Source organism: Neolamprologus multifasciatus, chromosome 18, assembly GCF_963576455.1.
Source record: "Neolamprologus multifasciatus chromosome 18, fNeoMul1.2, whole genome shotgun sequence".
In the NCBI taxonomy this organism is placed as follows: Eukaryota; Metazoa; Chordata; class Actinopteri; order Cichliformes; family Cichlidae; genus Neolamprologus; species Neolamprologus multifasciatus.
In genome coordinates, this window is record NC_140456.1 from 5,604,700 (window position 1) to 5,623,256 (window position 18,557).

General features: G+C 40.4%; 1 protein-coding gene across 10 annotated transcripts in view; it reads left to right on the forward strand.

Annotated features, from left to right (window-relative positions):
- The window catches only part of LOC146497181 (disco-interacting protein 2 homolog C), a 261,549-nt gene that overhangs the window by 136,977 nt on the left and 106,015 nt on the right, over nt 1–18,557 (forward strand). For all 10 annotated transcript variants that reach the window (XM_085140592.1, XM_085140585.1, XM_085140588.1 and 7 more), the window contains exons 3-5: nt 1,131–1,241; nt 3,939–4,064; nt 15,657–15,983. In XM_085140592.1, coding sequence (XP_084996718.1) covers nt 1,131–1,241; nt 3,939–4,064; nt 15,657–15,983 — 564 coding nt within the window. The remainder of the gene's footprint in view (nt 1–1,130; nt 1,242–3,938; nt 4,065–15,656; nt 15,984–18,557) is intronic.

Below are 18,557 nucleotides of genomic sequence, written 5' to 3' on the forward strand. Positions count from 1 at the left end.
TTCTCGGTTCCCCGGAGGAAACAAGAAGGCGAGGTGTTTTCCAGATCTGTCGTTTATTCCTGTGCTGCCTGGTAGTCGTTAATGATTGGCTAATCAACTTTTAGCTTTTCGCCCGAGCAACAGCGGCACTCTGAGCCACGCTGAGAGCTCTAATGAAGACAGACGAGGGTAGAAGTATGAAGCTGAGATGGATGGTCATAAATCACCGGCTGTGGATCGGTTGTAGCTGTCAGTAACAGGGTGGTTATTATCATCAGACTTATTGATTGCTGTGTAGGGAGGTTGTTTTCTCCGAGTGAGTGTGTTTGTGCATGCTTAAAGATATGTGTGTTTGCACAAGTGTGAACCAAGACTGATCTGTTGTATAGTTTTTAGATTTAGACGTTTAAATGCTTCTAGTTTTTTCTGATTTCTGATACAGATTTTTTTAGGAGACTAATAACTGTGTTGTGATAAAATAACTAAAGCCAGTCTTGCTTAAAGTAAGTGTGATGATTTACATCTGAGGACTCTGCTTACTTTTTGAATCATAAATTGTGTCGACTGAGACGACATATTTTGCTTACTGTGCAAAAGTCTTGAGCCACCTGCCATTTCTCGACAAGAAATGGGAGTAGTAGCGATTTATTGAACTGTGCAAACATTCATGGGAATACAGTATATGAGACCAAATCAGTGTTTTATACAAGGTCAAAGTCAATATTTTTTGACCTTTTATTCTTTAACACAGCCTGAAATCTTGTAGACAAACCTTCTTTTCCTTTCTTGAAGTAGTCTCCATGAATTGGCTGCTTTCTCCACTCTGGGGAGGCCAGTCTGTGGCTGATGGTGTTTCACGTGTTCTCGGGTTATGACTATTTTTAAAACAATATTCCACTCATGAGTATTTGTGACCAACAGTGGAGAGAATCACCTTGGTAGACGTTTTCACAGCTGACATCTGGGCCGGTGGTAGCAGGTGTAATCAAGTTTATTACCAGGCTTCCATTTGTTAATAGCTGCTTCTCATTAATCCTTGTCACTCAGCGAGCAGGCAAAACACCAGGTGCTTTGAAATCGCTCGCCAAAATGTAATGTGACGATTGTTTATGTCATTAGATACAATTTTAATCAGCATCCCTGCGCCTTAGGAATGGATCCATCCATGGGCCAGGAGAGGAGAACGCCTGTCACCCCGTCGTCGTCCTCCCGCTACCACCGCCGGCGGTCTTCTGGCTCCAGAGACGAACGTTACAGATCAGGTGAGAGGCAGGTTTTGACCTCTGACGTTGTTGGCGTTTAGTTGTGTCCCTGTTATCTTTCAAATATGCCTCAAAAATAGTTACGATGTCATCAATCACGGAGAAATGTTTGTTCACGACTGTTAGAGAAGTGAAAGGTAGATTTAAACTGAAGGACTTCCCAGCTTCTCCCAGTAAAGTCGACTGATTATAATTTGGAGTTCTTGACTGAATACATTTAAATATCATTGATGAAATCAGGTTTAATAATTGCTATAACTTAATACTTCATATTACCTCTTTTAAGCAAATACATGTATTTGTATTTCAGATCAGTTCAGTTCATTTTTATTTCAAACATGAGCCTTCAAAATCATTACAAAATATCCATTATTTGTTTGAAAAGGAGTAGGCAGAAGTATTTACTTATTTGTCCCTCCCCCCTCAAGTTTTACCTCTCATTCATTTAATTTTTTTTTTTTTTTTGTCTTAAATTAAACAAACAACATATGAAACAAAAGTAAAGCAAAACAAAACAAAACATACATAATCAAAAACAAGAAATTAGCAAGCCCCACCACAGTATAGTTTCTTTCATATGAAAAATACAGAATGTGTATATTTGCAGATACACAAGTTATGGAAAAACAAACAAACCAAAAAAGAACCACAACACCATTACCAGCAACATCACCGTCCTGGGTTAACCCCGTTTTCTTCATTCTTATACTTATTTAAAATTAGGTTTTTATATTTTACTTTAAACTGTTTTATGTTTTTACTGTCTTTTATTTCTTCTGTTAGACTGTTACATAATTTAACTCCTGCAATTGAGATAGACATAATTCTTAAAGTTGATCTAGCACTCTTATACCCACCTTCTCTTTCTATGAACAATTTACAGATTTCTTTTGGAAGCAATTTATTTCTTACTTTATACATTATTTGCGCTGTTTTAAGCTTCACCAAGTCTTGGAATTTAATAGCTTGCATTTTGACAAAGATCATGCAAAACTGATTAGTGTTTGGTGGTTTCTGGATAGATTTTGGCCTCTGAAGGTCTTGAAGTATATTGCTACCAGCTCTGAGGACTTTCTCAGACATCAGGGAAACCACATCTTTGTTGATATCCTGCGTCTTCTTGCTACATGCAGAACGAGCTACAACAAATCCAGTGTTTGCTTTATCTATGCAATGAGCTCCTGACAAATCTTCCACAGCTCTTGTACGATGCGGTTCAGTTTCGTTCCATCTGGTGTTTACTAAAGATTAATACAGGATTAACTCAGGATTTCAATCTTTTCAGTGGCGTCTTATTCAAAAGTAATTTGTAGGAATTTGTTCTACTGACATCAAGCGATGTAATACAGACAGGAAACCAATAAGAAGAGAAACAATGTGGGGTTGTAAAGCTTGAATTCCTTGACAGGTGGTGAAACTGGGCTGACTTTATTATTATGTCCCTACAAGCTGTTGGAGAATAGAAGCTATTAAAGTTTGATCTGATGCATAATAAATCCTTACAAAACCCGTTTAACCCAATGAACTGAAAAAGAAGAGCCATGTGAGCACCTTTAAATGCCACATGCTCGCTTTCACACTGCACAGTCACACTCAGTCAACCGGGAGACAATAAATGTGCACTTGAGATTTAAATTACCTCTGTTCCCCTTATATAAGCACATCCACAAGCCAAACAACCGGACATCTGTGAGCCCCGTTCGTTCTGACTAATGTCTTAATATGTCACTATCGGGCCAAACGCCCGTTTGCTCTGGTGGCGTTTGCCTTTTTTTGGCAGTGGGCACCATTCAAACAAACCCAGCTGTGGCTCTTTATGCAGCACAATATCTCACTCTTAAAAACACAAATTTACAAAACATCTTGGCCGACACGCCCTGCACCTAATCCAGTCAGAAACCACAGGGCCTCATGGGAGCTGCTGTCAGGCTGGGAATGTTTGTGCACGTAAACTGAATGAGAATAAATGGGAACATGGTGCTCGTTGTAAAGAGAACCGTGCAGCACAAACACAGAGAAACACAGAGGATAGTCCTGCTCTGTGTGCTGCTGCTGCAGGATGGACTCCATCTAATTTGTATGTTTGCACTGGACATCAGAGCTCTTAGTGCATGCACGATAACATATGATGCATAATTAAACCTTTTTTAAATGTGATATTATGTAACTAAATATTATAGAATGCTTTTTTTAAGGAACTTAAATGCTAATAAGGGGTCAATTTAGCCTGTTGCTAGGAAACATGCAGTACTTTAGCGGCTAAAGAGCCACAGGTATACATAATAATACATATACTATATGTATTAATTCATCCTCTCCCAGTTACATCAGTCGGCTGCTCTCCAGCCCTGATGTTTGACGGTACGTTGGTCTAGGAGTAGTTTGGGGACAAAAATATATATAGTGTATTATACTAAGAAGCTTTTAAATTCACAATTCTCACTTTGTATTATAGAGGAGCATTAAATGCTGGGGAAACCATTAACCTGTTGTTTTGGATAACCAAATCTTAAGCACCCTTTGAGTATCTGCAGAGTAATTTTAATTTGTGCTGACAAAAAGGAATTCAACAGCTAACACCGAGTTAGCTCACTGAAGTGTAGTTTTAAAAACCATCTCTGATTATGTGATCATTCGTTGTATCGCTGTGAGAAGGAACTAACAGAGACTTTTTATATGTCCTGCATATGTTTCCAGATGTGCACACGGAGGCGGTGCAGGCAGCCCTGGCAAAGCACAAAGAAAGAAAGATGGCGGTGCCGATGCCTTCGAAGAGGCGGTCGCTTGTGGTCCAGAGCTCCATGGACGCCTACACACCACCAGGTAAAGGACGCACTAAACTTTCACATTTGAAGCCAATGAACCAAAATGATCATTTTAATAATTAGTTTTCATTGCCTGATCCTGACTGTGTGCATATTGTGAATGAATTCTGACAATACCAGGAGTTCAGCTGCTTTTTCAATAATACCAACTAATGAAAAGAACCAAAGGAAGCTCAAACAGCAGGAGCTGTGAACTTGTGAGGCTCAAACTCTCAGGAGAAAACAGAAAGAAATCTTTGTGTACTATTGATATAAATAAAAAAATAAGTGTATTTTTACTCTACCAATACTGAGGCAGAGACGGTACACTTTGTTTGGTTGTAAGTACTAATGGAAAAGTTAATATACTAGGTAAAGGATGGAAGATGGAGCTGCCAGACAGGAGGAAAAGAGGAAGGCTTCAGAGGAGGTACATGGATGTAGAGAAGGGATATGCAGATGAGTCGATGTGGTTACTCCTGAAGGGAGCAGCTGAAAGAAGAAGAAAATTCATCTAAAAGATCAGGAAGTTTTGATGTGTTGTGTTTAACCCTTTAAAGCCGGTCGGAGCGGGCACGCTCTGTTTTGTGTAACTATTTTTAAATCCCGGTAGCTCTGCAACCACGTAAGCTAGCGCAATATTTTTTTTTGCATATGAAACCGGAGGAGTTGTACTTACATCTTATGCCATCAGCTTGTACTAAGTCACAGTTTCCTTCCACATATAGCTTTGCAAAAACTGCATAAAAAGCGCTTGCAGCAACAAAAACATAATATTCCAGAAACACGCTTTGCCGATCCGATCAGCTGTTTGTAACACTTCCTATGTTGGAATAGACGTCAGCGTGAACTATCGCATGTCTGCCATGTCCTGCCCGAAACCGGAAGTGACGTCATTTTCGCGGAAATATAGTTTTTTACCATCAGGGCCTCATGAGCCTATACTGGTGTTTTTAAAAGTTATGTTTGACTTTATGTCTTTCTGTGTCGTTTCTGGGATGCTTAGGATTCATATTGCACTGCTGGAAATAGTTTATTTTGATGCATATGCTGATTTTTTGCAAATTTGCATTATAATATTTATTTTTGTTTTTCCTGCAGTATATAAAAATTGGTGTATTTCAAAAATAAAACTATGAAGACACTCAAAATAAATTTCCTGTGGTGGGAAACTATTTTGTGCAACTTTTTTGTCTTTACAGTTTTGAGGGATAAGCCTCTTAAATTTCTCTAACTAGAAATATATGTTAAAAAACAAAAACGATTTTCAATTTTTTTGTAGTTTATTGCACTTTTTTGCAATTTATGTAATTACTATGCACTTAATGCATACATATTATTAAAATTTGGGCTACAATGGTTGTATTGATGTATAGCAACTTGAAATGCTCCCAAAAATGGCTCCACAGCATGTAAAAATATAATATAAGCTCTGGCGGACTTGGTTCTATGGTAGGTCTTAAAGGGTTAAACACTGGGCAAGGTCAGTTTCTGACATGTTGGTGGCACCGCAGGAAATATTTTTGGTGATTTTCAGAGTCGGTAAGATTTATACTCCACCACTACAAAATATCAGCAAAAGATTGATCAAAATCAAAGTCAGCAATGTTTTTCACAAAGAGACAGAATGTAAATATCTATAGATGCTATCTCATATATTCAGTGGCTTCATGTTTATTCTGGCTCTGTCTCTCTGCAGAAGAGGCTGTAAGTTACGCTGGTTTCCTCAGAAGGTGTCTCCTTTAGGCCTGAAATGAAAAGCCCGTGAAATGTCACGTTATAGCCCGCCATCTGTCACATCTGCCGACTTTGGGATTCAAGCTGTCAGTCGAGTTACTCGGTCATTGACTGACTCTGGCAGCAGCTGGCAAACCGCTATGCTCATTTGCAAATGTGATTTCCGTTTATGTTGATGGACGATGATTTTTAAATTTCAATCATTTACCAAAAATAAAGAAAAGATCAGTTTGCATTAATATTAAACAGAAGAAATCCCCCAAGAGCAGAGGAGCAGCTGCAGTATCGATCTCCGTGTGGTAGTGACATTGGTAATGAATGAATAGGACGTCATTGACTGACGTGTCGGCATCTTCTATAAAACCTGGAGACGGATGGGTGCTATGTAAGCTAACAGCAGTGCAGGAAACATGAACCACTTTATTTTGCTCATTAGAAAGTAGATTTCTCTAAGTTCTCGCATCAGATTGGTCAGCTGAAAGACGTCTTTAGCAACGCAGAGGACGGCGATCATTCATTCTGGATGATCGATGCAAAATATCACTTTTCCAGCACAATAATCTCTCATTGTATCGTAATTTCAGTTTTTACAGCTCAATCGTTCTTTATGGGTTAATCTTTAAATTCTTAATGAGCAGATTTATGAAGTACAGCTCTGCTAGAGCGGGACGTGGAGGAAGGATTTTTCATGTCACAACCAGACCTGCTGTGTTACACTCAGCAACATCAGACAGTGGAGACGGTGGAAGGGTCTGAAATACAGAATCATTTGTGTGGATCGTTTATCGCCTTAGATACCATGGTTACTCTAAAATCTTGAATGCTTCTGGTCAATATAACCTCAGCATAACTACACAAATACAAACAGCTTTCATGTTTCCGATAAATGAGAAATATCTTATAATATACAGTGGGGCAAAAAAGTATTTAGTCAGCCACCGATTGTGCAAGTTCCCCCACTTAAAATGATGACAGAGGTCAGTAATTTGCACCAGAGGTACACTTCAACTGTGAGAGACAGAATGTGAAAAAAAAATCCATGAATTCACATGGTAGGATTTGTAAAGAATTTATTCGTAAATCAGGGTGGAAAATAAGTATTTGGTCACCTCAAACAAGGAAAATCCCTGGCTCTCACAGACCTGTAACGTCTTCTGTAAGAAGCTTTTCTGTCCCCCACTCGTTACCTGTATGAATGGCACCTGTTTGACCTCATCATCTGTATAAAAGACACCTGTCCACAGCCTCAACCAGTCAGACTCCAAACTCCGCCATGGCCAAGACCAAAGAGCTTTCGAAGGACACCAGGAAAAGAATTGTAGACCTGCACCAGACTGGGAAGAGTGAATCTACAATAGGCAAGCAGCTTGGTGTGAAAAAATCAACTGTGGGAGCAATCATCAGAAAATGGAAGACATACAAGACCACTGATAATCTCCCTCGATCTGGGGCTCCACGCAAGATCTCATCCCGTGGGGTCAAAATGATCATGAGAACGGTGAGCAAAGATCCCAGAACCACACGGGGGGACCTGGTGAATGACCTGCAGAGAGCTGGGACCAAAGTAACAAAGGTCACCATCAGTAACACACTACAACGGCAGGGAATCAAATCCCGCAGTGCCAGACGTGTTCCGCTGCTGAAGCCAGTGCATGTCCAGGCCCGTCTGAAGTTTGCCAGAGAGCACATGGATGATACAGCAGAGGATTGGGAGAATGTCATGTGGTCAGATGAAACCAAAGTAGAACTTTTTGGTATAAACTCAACTCGTCGTGTTTGGAGGAAGAAGAATACTGAGTTGCATCCCAAGAACACCATACCTACTGTGAAGCATGGGGGTGGAAACATCATGCTATGGGGCTGTTTTTCTGCCAAGGGGACAGGACGACTGATCCGTGTTAAGGACAGAATGAATGGGGCCAAGTATCGTGAGATTTTGAGCCAAAACCTCCTTCCATCAGTGAGAACTTTGAAGATGAAACGAGGCTGGGTCTTCCAACATGACAATGATCCAAAACACACCGCCCGGGCAACAAAGGAGTGGCTCCGTAAGAAGCATTTGAAAGTCCTGGAGTGGCCTAGCCAGTCTCCAGACCTCAACCCCATAGAAAATCTGTGGCGGGAGTTGAAAGTCCGTGTTGCTCGGCGACAGCCCCAAAACATCACTGCTCTTGAAAAGATCTGCATGGAGGAATGGGCCAAAATACCAGCTACTGTGTGTGCAAACCTGGTAAAGACCTATAGTAAACGTTTGACCTCTGTTATTGCCAACAAAGGTTATGTTACAAAGTATTGAGTTGTATTTTTGTTATTGACCAAATACTTATTTTCCACCCTGATTTACGAATTAATTCTTTACAAATCCTACCATGTGAATTCATGGATTTTTTTTTCACATTCTGTCTCTCACAGTTGAAGTGTACCTCTGGTGCAAATTACTGACCTCTGTCATCATTTTAGGTGGGGGAACTTGCACAATCGGTGGCTGACTAAATACTTTTTTGCCCCACTGTATATTCAAAAAAGCCTTGTATTAGCTGTAAAACACACTAACAGCTGAAAACAAGGTAAAACAGTGCCCAGTATTACCTGTTTGACAGAGCTATTTGTTGCATACACTAATTGGTTTTCTTTCCAAATCCTATATTTATAATATCACCAGAAACACACTAATTATTGAGTAATACATTTAGTTGCCTCGGCTAAAGTTAAAGTCACTCCCTTCACTCCTCCATTAAAGTTTGGCCAATAAGCTCATATTTCAATAATGTCAAACAGTCACAGACTAACAAAGGGCAGAAGCTTCATTTTAAATCACTGCCATACATTAAGGACGACAGTATTGCAGATAATGCATTGCTAGAGGATCCATCGTGATGTATTGCCATATGAATGACTTGTTGCTCCATGTCTGTTTTGAAGATTACAGAAACCTTGCAGTATAGATCCGTTTTCCTGTTTTGTTTGTGCAGGACTCTGTTTGGCCCACAGGGTTTTATCTTCTGAGCGTTAGCATCGATGCAGGGAGCAACAACTCTATAAATCCCCTTTGTTGCCTCTTCAAATGTCTGTGATTGGACTTTTCAGTTAGTGGAGTGTTGATGGCGTATGAAATGCCCGGAATACGATGGGCACAGATTTTCCTTCTCCCTCACAAAGCATTTCTCCAGTAAACGTTGGGAATGCTCTATGTGAATACATGATAGATGGAGCTTGTTTTTAAAGGATGCTTCACAGAGGCGCTGGTGTCCCCGTAGCGTGCAAACTAGGATGCGTCCTTTGGCAAAGGTGGCAGTCGTCCATGTCTTTATTCCACTGGTGTTGTTTAATGAGAGTGTTAATGAGGCCATTATATCTTTGGCTGCAGGGTTGAGCTTCACTGAGCAACTAGACATGATTTACACTAACAGCTCTGAGAAGAACTTCAGCAGTGAAAGACGTAAATAAGGAGCCTCGTTTTGATCAGTTGAAGCAGAATGTCCAAAGGCTGCTTCCTCATGGCGATCCACTTCATTATCACTTCGTTATTTTCAGTTTTTTTGTTTGTTTGTTTGAATGGACACACCAATTTTACTATTTTTGCATCTCCAGCTGCCCCCTGTCAGGCTTCCCTTGTCCTTGCTCTTCATCCAACATATTCTTTTTATTTCTTCCCTTCATTCCCCCTCTCACTCTTCAGCTCTCCTTAACAGTCCATCTTAACCAAAATTAGAAGCAGATGGATCCATGCCCCCACACCCCACCTCTAGTTTGTATATATCCCTCTGATTGCATATATTTCTCCTGTTTATTATTTATTGCTGCTGTCTTACTATTTATATTTTATTCCTGCACAGTTGGTGTGGATAATAATAACAATAACAATACACGTCTATTCTATTCTATTCTATTCTATTCTATGTCCTGTGATGTACAGCAACACATTGATGGTAAAAACTTGTTACATAAATCAGTTTTATTCAGTTAATTCCTCTTTGGATACACAGCAGTCAACCACAACACTGAAACCCCTGATAGTTGAATCAATAACTGATTATCTTGTTACAGAGGCACCTGTTATGTGTTGGGCTCTAGGTGGTAAAATAACAATCAGTGCATCTAGTTGTATTGGAAGCTTGGGAATGGGCAAGTGTCTGATTGATTTTGATCAGGGTGAAAATGTAATTGCTGAATGACGGGGTTAGGGTATCTTCTAAATGACAGCACTTGTTGGATGTTTGTTGTATTCAGGGGTTATTACTTACCAAAGGTTGTCATTGGACTTAAAACAGGTTAACTGGTGACAGGGTGATGAAGCGTCCGGGCCCTTTGAGGTGCATGGCTGTAAAGGCCGGGCTTGCTTAAGCACAAGTTGGTGGCAATGATAGAAAGTTGTCAGCACGTACAAAACCACCCATAGACTCCTGCCAACCACCGAAGGCAGCTGAGTGTCAATATTTAACTAGTATGAGGTGGGTGAATGTAACGTGGTATCTGACTATTATTAAATCTTAATTCTGGTGCCAGTTTTTAGAAGCGTAAATAGATTTAAGTCTTTACTTCCCACAATATTTAATATTAAAACATGTAGAAAATAACCTTTTAAATGTACATTCATTCATTTTTTGAGGTTATTTAATCAAAAAACAGACTCACAAATATACACTGATTACTGTGGAATTATATTATCCAACAAACTGGTGCATTTTCTCATTAACTTAGAATTAATCCATTAAATAGAAAAAGGAGCGGGTGTCTGTTTGTAGAAGCTGCCACATTCCCCCACCATCTTGAAAATACTGGCTGAGATGCACATCACAGTTCCACCTAATCATCCACTTCATCTCCTGAACTCAAGTCAGGGCTCTAACAAATAAAAACATGCATAAACATGAATATTTATTCCCAATACTGTCACAATTACTTATTGTCAGCACATTAGACCCTCCCGTCTTTAGACAGCTGACAACTGGCAGTACCAACAGCCAGTTATAGGGTAACATGTTTTTATCCTAAAAATCAATCTTTCACTCTGATAAAAAATAAATAAATACATACATTACATTCTCACATTGTATGAGAATTATTTGTCTGTCCAAGTCCAGCAATGTTTGGGAGATTTTAAAGAAAGTTTTGCTAATAGAAGCTAACAGCTGCTAACAGAGGCTAACAGCAGCTAACAGAGGCTAATGGCATCTAACAGAGGCTAACAACAGCTAACAGGGGCTAACGGCAGCTAACAGAGGCTAACGGCAGCTAACAGAGGCTAACGGCAGCTAACAGAGGCTAACGGCAGCTAACAGCAGCTAACGGCAGCTAACAGAGGCTAACAGCAGCTAAGAGAGGCTAACGGCAGCTATTAGCAACAAAAACAGTAGCACTTTGAGAGAAAAGCAGAGGATATCCTCAACAGCTCAACTCAGTATTGCTGTCACTTGCAGAGATGAGCTTCACTGATTCATCCACTCGTATCAGTTTTTCGTCCTCCTCCAGAGTAAATAGACGTGAACACCATCTGAGGTAAACGGCGGACTGACGGTCTACATTCACTAGAGATAAACAGCTGTAAGACTTTTTTGTCTCACAGCAGCCACCATAGCTAGGAAATATAGAAGAAACTCTGCGATCTGCAATCTTCTGACATCTAGTGGTGCGATTTTATAAACTGTACCTTTTTAAAGAAAACAAAAACTTAAAAATCTGCAAGAAAGATGATGTCATTGCTGTTTACCTTGTCTGTGGGTTTTCTGTATCTTAAACAACAGATGAAGATTTGGTTTAAAAAATAAGTCATAAAATTAAATGGGACATCTGGCATTATTCTATATTTGCTCAGTGCTTTCTGGCTCTCTCTAGCTCAGGCACTCCTATGATTATCTTTGGCAGTCCCACTGCTTCCTGCTGAATACACAAATCTTTCAACAAATTGTTTTGGGTTTTTTCCTGGCAAAAAAGATAAAAGAAAAAAATGCTCAGTGATTTCCCCAAACAGCTGAGGACTATTTGTAGTGATGGATTAACACACATTTACTGCTTGAGTGATTATTTGGGGCAGCAGGGCGATATATGTAGGACCGAGTCGAAGTAAATTATGTCTTCTGAAAAGAACACATCAGTCAATGCAACAGTGTAACTTGCTGTGTTTTTAGCAGTTCCTGGACAAACAATGGACCTCTGTGCCTTAGGGGATGATGGCTTTGGATGCAAAATACCTGTTTGTATTGAATCTTATGGAAAGAATCCAGTATTGACTTAATGCTAGTTAGCTAGCATTGATGCATGCCAGACTGATGATGATAAATAAATTGCTGACCACAGTTTCACTGGAACAGAATCTTAACCCAGCTCAATTTTTATCATTTAAAATTCAAAATGTCAATGAAACCTTGGTTGAGCAGACTTTTTGCAAGACTCACATGCCACATGCTTCAAATGTGCATACGCTTTTTCTGCAAGAATGTTCATAATGCTACACACAAACACACGTCTACATGGTATTTTTACTGTTGTGCACAAATGAAGATAAACAAGCTGCACACGTGACACACAAGCTGCACATAATTCATCGTGCAGATTTAGAAAGACCTTGTGGGAGCATTAAAGGCAGTCGCACACATACAGGCACATGTGCGCACGCAGCCACACACACATTTCTGTCAGCCAGCGAGGTTCATGCGAGGACAGCCGAGTCGCGTGTTGCTGAGCAGCGTGTCGTATCGTGCAGAGATGACAAGTGAGAGAGGCCTCTGATGTGCTTTCATCGGGCTTTGACTGATTTTCACAGCTGCATTTTCTTAATTTTTCCAACGCATCGTGAAATATATTTCTGTGGAACCGCTTTGTGTCACTTTCTCGTTTCTCTTTCTGCATTTTTCTGAGTATTTGCTTCGAAAGTCAGCTGGCAGCGTTGCGCTTTCAATATATTTTGTCTCTGCAAGTCTCCCCATCTCGTTATGAGCAGGATAACGAGATCCACATTCATTAATCACGTGTGTTAGCACAAAGCATCATGGGAAGACTACATCCAGTCACATGGTGTTTTCCAGTGCTGTCAGCTGTATCAATGACTTTCAAAGTCTTGATTGCACATGTTAAATTGTAAAAGCGAAAAAAAACAAACACCTAAAAGCTCTGGTACACTGATTTTCTTTTTTTTCTGCTTTCAAATTCAATTCTTCTTCTTTTTAAGAAATACACAGTTTGGGCATCAAACTCTACATATTTATATTATTTGACTCTGCTAGCTTTGCAGCTCCTCCTGCAGTGCACTGTTTGAAACGAGCTGTTTAAGCCCTCTTCACCTTTAAACCAGTTTTATCCTGATTGGCTAGTCTTCACTAACAAAAGGTTTGCATGGTGGGTGTTGGAGGCTCACAGTGCCTGAGACCAAATTGAGGATCTCCCCTCTGTATATCATACAAAGGATTTGTGTAGACATGCTTTCATGTTAAGCTTCTTATTGATCTTTTAAGATTTGATTTACTAACACAGGAACACTGACGAAACTCTGATGTCTTACACTGAAACATTTATTGTACTAAGATCAGGGAAAATTACTATATAATCTGCACGAGTTCGAATGGTAATGTAAATCTTATCTAGATAAGATTTAACTTTAGTTTAAGCAAAAAGCTGAAATCTTGTGTTTACTTTTCACCTAAGATTACACGAAGGTTGCTCCTCACAACCTTTAGAGTCTGATTCATTATAGTTTTGCTAACGTCTCTACAAGTAATGCGTCTCTACAAGTAATGCTAACGTCTCTACAAGTAATGCGTTACTTGCAGTCAAGCATTACAAGTAATGCGTTACTGAGATGGGCAGTAACGCGTTACTGCCCATCTCAGTAACGCATTACTTGTAACGCGTTACTGTAATCCGATTACTTTTTTCAAGTAACGAGTAAAGTAAGGGATTACTATTGCAAAAACGGTAATTAGATTACCGTTACTTTCCTGTAGGAACGCTGCGTTACTGCGTTACTAAAACCGTGATTTTTTTTTGTGAGAATGTCTCATGACAGTGACGTAAGCGAGTGCGACGTTCGTGACAACAGCTGTGTGCAGATCAACAATGGATCATATATCGAGTGCAGAGAGAGTATGAGCGTGCAGCGTTTAAAGCGTGGAAGTACTGACCTTACTTTGAGTTTGATTCCATAAAAAGAGACAAAAACATTAGTGTCCGTTGTGCGTGGGAAGAAAACTTCTTTTTACAGGGAAAAAAACCCCTAAACTTCTGAGCAAGCACCGAGTAGCTACGACGTAATGGGAAACTCACAGAGAAACTCGCGGATTCTTCCACTGACCGCTGCACACCTGCACCAGGGTAAACCTCCGCCTACCCCACTCCTGCTTTACAGGTGAAAATAGAGCAACAGGACCGCTAGTCTTTGACTTTATTTATTTTCTGCTGTGTTTTACTTGCATCTATTTGAAAGACTGAGTGTAAACACAAAAAAAATATTATTTTATGTGCTGGAATCTGCAGAAAATAGGTTTAAATGTTAAACTAATTTCTTACAGTCAGAGAATGTTGCATATAATTTAATTTTTGCTTGATGCATAAAGTTAAAAGACTAAAACTAATAAAACAAGTTTTAAAAAGAGACTTTTCCATTTGATTACATTTTGTATGATGGATTATGTAGAAAAAGTAGAATTGGGCTGAAAGATCTATCACTTTATCACCTATTCAGGTTGTAAATCGTGTTGTTAATAAGTAACTAAGTAATTAATTACCTTTGAAAATAAGTAATCAGTAAAGTAACGGGATTACTTTTTGGGGGAAGTAATCAGCAATTAATTACTGATTACTTTTTTCAAGTAACTTGACCAACACTGGTCGCCACGCTACCAAATTCTTACACATGCATCATAGCATGTAACGTGAAAGATGTCACTCTTAGTGACTAACTTTATAAAATACTAAGCAAATGTGCAGGTCCAACGTAGCTGATATTTAGCATCTTTCATTCATCTCATTGTTTTGGTTCACCACCTGCTCCTCACCCAACAGCAGACAGGAAGCTCTTCACCGGTCGCCCAGAGCTAAAAGCAGAATGAATACTGGAAACAAACATTTGTCCTCGTTGTTGTTTGTTGCTCTAATTTACCAGGTGTTTTGGTTTCACTTTGACCAACTTCAGCAGCTGATTCCATGTGGTTATTAAAACAAGAAAAACAAAGCAAAGCATCAACTTCATAAATGTGAAGATGAACGCAGCTAAATGACAAAGTAAAGGCTTTGACTTCAACTGAGTGCAGGTTTTTCAGATGGTTTCACCTGTTGCACAGGTCCAGAGTCCCAGCTGTGCATCCATGTTTTCATTCCATATGTGTGTGTACTAAAGTCAGTCACACTGGAGCGCAGCAAACCAGTTTAACCCTTTATCGGGTAAGGAACCATTTATAGTTAAAAGATCAAACGTCTCATAGTGACACTCTTGGGTTGAAATATTTGAATTTTCAATTTTTTTGTTTTTTTCTTTCCTCGTCAGTTGCACGATTACCTTCTCTCTGCATCTGCCCTGAGAGAAAACACACATGTGCACACTGATCGAGTACCTTTGAGTGAGTGTGTGTGTGTGAGAACTAGGTCAGCTTCTGTTGTTATTCATATCACCACTACTAGCCTCATAACGCCGTGGGCATTATGGAAATGCCATGCAAAACTTGCAGAAGCACACACCCGTGTACGCACACACGTCTTAGCTTTCACACGCACAAACAAGTTTGTGTTCCTCCCCTGCAGCGACTCTACGCAGAGGGGGGGAGTAGGACTTACACATCGACACCTGTTTGCGCCGGTGTTTAAACGGGATTGGAAAGATCCATTTTATTTCCACGGTTTGGATAAAACTTTAATGTCCATCCTCATCTTCTCTCTTCCTCAGACACCTCCTCAGGCTCAGAGGGCGAAGGTCAGGGGGACGGTGATGAAGAAGAGGGAGGAGAAGGTGAAGAAGAAGACGGAGGCGGCGGCGGAGGAACCTCGTCCAGCCAGGAAGGGAGCATAAGCATGGAGCACTGGATCAGCAGGGCAATCCACGGCACCTCCTCCACCACCACCTCGTCAACAGCCTCCTCGTCCTCGTCCTCCACACGCAGCGGCGGGAGCGGGGCAGCGGCCGGCAGGCTGGCTGACGTGCTGGCCCAGCATGTTCACATTTCCTCCTCCCACCACCACCGCCATCACCATCACCACCACCACCACAGTAAAGGTAGGCGACTTGGCGCAGTGCTGACATAATAGTCTAACTTTTGGTCTCGGCGTGGCCCACGGCGTCCTACAGGGAAAATAAAACGATCATTAGCAGTTAGCGCTGTGTCATTAATGGGAAGGCCAACGACTGCAGTGAGTCTGTAAAGCTGTTTAAGTCAGTTTCAACGGAAAGGGAACATTTTTAAACATGAATTCAATTCAATTCAATTCAATTTTATTTATATAGCGCCAAATCACAACAAAAGTCTCCTCAAGATGCTTCATAGATACAGAGAAAAACCCAACAATCATATGACCCCCTATGAGCAAGCACTTTGGCGACAGTGGGAAGGAAAAACTCCCTTTTAACAGGAAGAAACCTCCGGCAGAACCAGGCTCAGGGAGGGGCGGGGCCATCTGCTGTGATTGGTTGGGGTGAGAGAAGGAAGACAGGATAAAAGACATGCTGTGGAAGAGAGACAGAGATTAATAACAGATACGATTCAATACAGAGAGGTCTGTTAATACATAGTGAGTGAGAAAGGTGACTGGAAAGGAAAAACTCAATGCATCATGGGAATCCCCCGGCAGCCTACGTCTATTGCAGCATAACTAAGGGAGGATTCAGGGTCACCTGGTCCAGCCCTAACTATATGCTTTAGCAAAAAGGAAAGTTTTAAGCCTAATCTTAAAAGTAGAGATAGTGTCTGTCTCCTGAATCCAAACTGGAAGCTGGTTCCACAGAAGAGGGGCCTGAAAACTGAAGGCTCTCCCTCCCATTCTACTTTTAAATACTCTAGGAACAACAAGTAGGCCTGCAGAGCGAGAGCGAAGTGCTCTAATAGGGTGATATGGTACTACAAGGTCATTAAGATAAGATGGGGCCTGATTATTTAAGACCTTGTATGTGAGGAGCAGGATTTTGAATTCAATTCTGGATTTAACAGGAAGCCAATGAAGGGAAGCCAAAACAGGAGAAATATGCTCTCTCTTTCTAGTCCCTGTCAGTACTCTTGCTGCAGCATTTTGGATTAACTGAAGGCTTTTCAGTGAGTTTTTTGGACATCCTGATAATAATGAATTGCAGTAGTCCAGCCTGGAAGTAATAAATGCATGAACTAGTTTTTCAGCGTCACTCTGAGACAGGATATTTCTAATTTTAGAGATGTTGCGCAAATGGAAGAACGCAGTCTTACATATTTGTTTAATATGTGCGTTGAAGGACATATCTTGGTCAAAAATGACTCCAAGGTTCCTCACAGTGTTACTGGAGGCCAAGGTAATGCCATCCAGAGTAAGAATCTGGTTAGATACCAAATTTCTAAGCTTTTCAGCGCCGAGTACAATGACCTCAGTTTTATCTGAGTTAAGAAGCAGAAAGTTAGTGGCCATCCAAGTCTTTATGTCTTTAAGACATTCCTGCAGTTTAACTAATTGGTGTGTGTTATCTGGCTTCATGGACAGATAGAGCTGGGTGTCATCTGCATAGCAGTGAAAATGTATGCTATGTCTTCTAATGATGCTGCCTAGGGGAAGCATGTATAATGTAAACAGAATTGGTCCTAGCACCGAACCCTGTGGAACTCCATAATTAACCTCAGTGTGTGAAGAGGACTCTCCATTTACATGCACAAATTGGAGTCTATTAGATAGATATGATACAAACCACTGCAGTGCAATACCTGTAATACCTACAGCATGTTCTAATCGCTCTAATAGAATATTATGGTCAACAGTATCGAATGCTGCACTAAGGTCAAGAAGGACAAGCACAGAGATGAGTCCACTGTCAGAGGCCATAAGAAGATCATTTGTAACCTTCACTAAAGCTGTTTCTGTGCTGTGATGAGCTCTGAAACCTGACTGAAACTCTTCAAATAAACCATTCCTCCGCAGATGATCTGTTAGCTGTTTGACAACTACTCTTTCAAGGATTTTTGATATGAAAGGAAGGTTGGAGATTGGCCTATAATTAGCTAAGACTGCTGGGTCTAGAGATGGCTTTTTGAGTAAAGGTTTAACTGCAGCCACCTTGAAGGCCTGTGGTACATAGCCGATTATTAGAGATAGGTTGATCATATATAAGATCGAAGAATTAATCAATGGCAGGACTTCTTTGAGCAGTTTTGTAGGAATGGGGTCTAAAAGACACGTTGATGGTTTGGAGGAAGTAATTATTGAAGTTAACTCAGAAAGATCGATTGGAAAAAAAGAGTCTAACTTAACATCAATGGAACTAAGAGTAGCTGTAGATAATATTACATCTGTGGGATGATTATTGGTAATTTTTTCTCTAATGATAAAAATTTTATTTGTGAAGAAGTTCATGAAGTCATCACTAGTTAACGTTAAAGGGATGGTTGGCTCAAAAGAGCTCTGACTTTTTGTCAGCCTGGCTACAGTGCTGAAGAGAAACCTGGGGTTGTTCTTATTTTCTTCAATCAGTGATGAGTAGTAAGCTGTTCTGGCTTTGCGGAGGGCTTTCTTATAAAGCAACAAACTATTTCTCCAGGCTAAATGATGATCCTCTAAATTTGTGACACGCCATTTCCTCTCCAGATTACGAGTCGTCTGCTTGAGGGTACGTGTTTGA